Source organism: Penaeus monodon, chromosome 36 (genome assembly GCF_015228065.2).
Source record: "Penaeus monodon isolate SGIC_2016 chromosome 36, NSTDA_Pmon_1, whole genome shotgun sequence".
Classification (NCBI taxonomy): Eukaryota; Metazoa; Arthropoda; class Malacostraca; order Decapoda; family Penaeidae; genus Penaeus; species Penaeus monodon.
The window spans coordinates 28678954-28681969 of record NC_051421.1 but is presented as its reverse complement, the minus strand read 5'-3'; the positions used below and the strand labels follow the sequence as shown (position 1 = coordinate 28681969).

General features: G+C 43.7%; 1 protein-coding gene across 1 annotated transcript in view; it reads right to left on the bottom strand.

The window, feature by feature from the left end:
• Window positions 1–865: 865 nt before the first annotated feature.
• LOC119595433 overlaps window positions 866–3016 on the bottom strand; it is a 4898-nt gene continuing 2747 nt past the window's right edge. The window contains exon 2 of the mRNA XM_037944551.1: window positions 866–2003. Within this exon, the coding sequence (XP_037800479.1) occupies window positions 1185–2003 (819 nt within the window). The 3' untranslated portion in view covers window positions 866–1184. The remainder of the gene's footprint in view (window positions 2004–3016) is intronic.

Below are 3016 nucleotides of genomic sequence, written 5' to 3'. Positions count from 1 at the left end.
TTGGCGGTAGTGGTAAGTCAAGTATTAATAATAGTATATTACCATCATTGTAACGGACATTTTCACCATAGCCATCATTATCACTATCATCATCATCTGCATCGCGAATATCATCGCCACTCATGCAATTTTATCATCAGTGATACCAGGCGCGAACTCGTTACTAGAAGAAAGCAGGGGCGTTACCCTGTGCCCCCATATTATCAACCCTCAAGGGATTATCCAGGATGTGGGGGGATTTATTGCCCCCCCCCCCTGTATTCTAAAATGCCCACCCCCCTCCCTTCTTGTAAATTTATCCAAGTGCCGTCCATGGAATAGCCATAATACCCTAGTCATTACTATTTACTTAGTCTTTATTACTGTTCCTTCCATGTAAGTCATCATTACTTGTTAATAAAGCTAGTATTGGGTTGGGCCAGAAAAGGTTTTACTCCGTGAATTCGCTGCAGTGAAGTATGTTTTCGATTCCACGTCTGGCACTGCGTAATATGCTGTTCTCTCCTAGTGTGGATTGATATAAATTTGGAAGAGACTAATTTTTTAAATGTGTATATTAATCACTGTTGTCTGGTTTAGCTTCTAAAGATGTATTCGTAACCGTTATTTTAGAATCTTATCCAGTAACAAATGTGTATATATGAAATAATTTCAACTGATAATCCACACTGTAGAACCGTAAGCGCACATTTCTCATTACGAAAAATATAATATATTTTGATAAAGGAAATTTGTACATATACTCTTTAACAATAACTCAGGCTAATCTTAGTTATTTTGCTTTGATTGCAATAGCAAGTGGTTTAAGTTTGAAATTAACAAGGACAAAGCCACGTAACATCTAACGCTGAATAAAACTCTGTTATGTAATAAAAAAAATATATTGATATTTAAAAATTAATGCCATCACCAGCTAAAAGACTGTTTAGTTACAGTGCAATATAATGTTAAAATAAGAAAAAAAAAAACATAGATTGCAAAATGGACGTGTTAACGCCAATCTGCAGTTAATAATAAGGACTCGTCGAAGCGTTCTGGATCCTATGATCCTCTCCTCTAAGAGGCAAAGGGTAAGTGGACCCTTCACTACTCCTTAGACCTTCAGAGAACACCAGTGTTTGTTGTGGCTCTACGAAGTCCATGCGAGCGGAAGAACTTGCTGCTGCGATCCCTGGCAGGTCGACTCAGCTGTAGTTGGGGAATCTGAAGTTCTCCCCGGAGTCTTCCGCCTTTGCGGACTGACGTCGCCGCTCCCTCACGAATATGGGCTGCGACTCGACGCTTCCGATGCGGTTGATGGAGGACGACCTTGCGTCACCTCTCTCCAAACCCGTGAGTTCCTGCAGATACCTGCTGGATCCTAATCCGCTCTCTGACAAAAGGCCTTGGGTGCTTTCACCGCGCGGGAAGCGCAGTGCGCGGGCGGGATCGGGGTAGGCGTTTAGTCTCTGCAAGAGCGTTGACAGATCGTCGTCACGGGCGCCCTTTCGTTCTGAGAAAAATGACGGATTTCTACTGAAACCGTCATCGCCTCGGAAATCCCCGGGTCCACCCACGCCAAGAGCTTGAGCCAGATTGATAAGGTCCTTCACAGACTCTTGATCTTCCCCAGATCTCCCAGGTACAAGCAAACCCGGACCCTGGAGTCTTGCATGCAAGTCTTGCTGCCTTAAGGCAGCCAATTGTGCCAAGGGGTTTACGCCTAGGGACAAGGCACCTAACCTATTGAGAGCTTGTGGACCCTGCACTAAAAGCTGCAGCAGCCCCATCCCGGGCGAATTTGCCAATCCCGTGAGACCAGCTAATCCGGGCAGGATTCCGGCTCCCGCGATACCCAAGTTCTGTCGTCCCTGAAGTTCCTGAATTAGAGGGTTCTGGCCAAGAAGCAATTGCTGCACAGAGTTTTGGAGTCCGAGCAAAGGGTTAGGATTAAACGCCGGCACAAATGGGAGCCCCTGACGAGATTCCAGGATCTGCGTGTCTTTTGGTTCTTCAGCGCCACGCTGGAACAGAAAGAAGAAACATTTAAAGTCTGTTATTTTACACACATGCACACGCACCCGCATTGATATAAATATACGTACATGGGAAAACAGAGTGAGGAATATGAAAGCTCAAAATACTAGAGATGAGTCTTCGGAAAAGTTTCAAACAAGTACAGAGGGAATGAGTGTGAACGAGACAAATTTCGAGTTCTGCGTGTGTGTGTGTGTGTGTGTGTGTGTGTGTGTGTGTGTGTGTGTGTGTGTGTGTGTGTGTGTGTGTGTGTGTGTGTGTGTGTGTGTGCAAGAACTTGGCTTAAGTTTCATCTGATGCCAACATGTTCGCTCTTTTGCAGAGCTTATGGATAAAAATCACACACAACACACACACACACACACACACACACACACACACACACACACACACACACAACACACACACACACACACACACACACACACACACGTCTTCCTTTCCTCATCAGACCTAGAGATGAAATCCAGGTGGATTTCGAAACTGTAGTCTCATTTTCAATAAATCAAGTTTTTTGCATCATGGGGTTTTCTACCACACATACATGATATACATATTTATATATATATGCATACACAGACACATACACACGCACACACAGACACACACACATACACACACACACACACACACACACACACACACACACACACACACACACACACACACACATACACACACACATACACACACACGCACACACACACACACACACACACACACACACACATAATGTATATATATATATATATATATATATATATATATATATATATATATATATATATATATATATATATATATATATATATATATATGGTAAATAGAACCTAGATACGGTAGTGGGTGAGTCTTCACCTCGATTGCCTACCTAGCCGCTGGGTGGACCAAGCCAGCACAAGTCAGTGCCGGTCCCAGAACCGGGTAAGTAGAGAAGGTGACTCGATAAAAACACCGGGCGGAAGGCAACGGCAAACCACCGCTCTAAATTGCCAAGAAA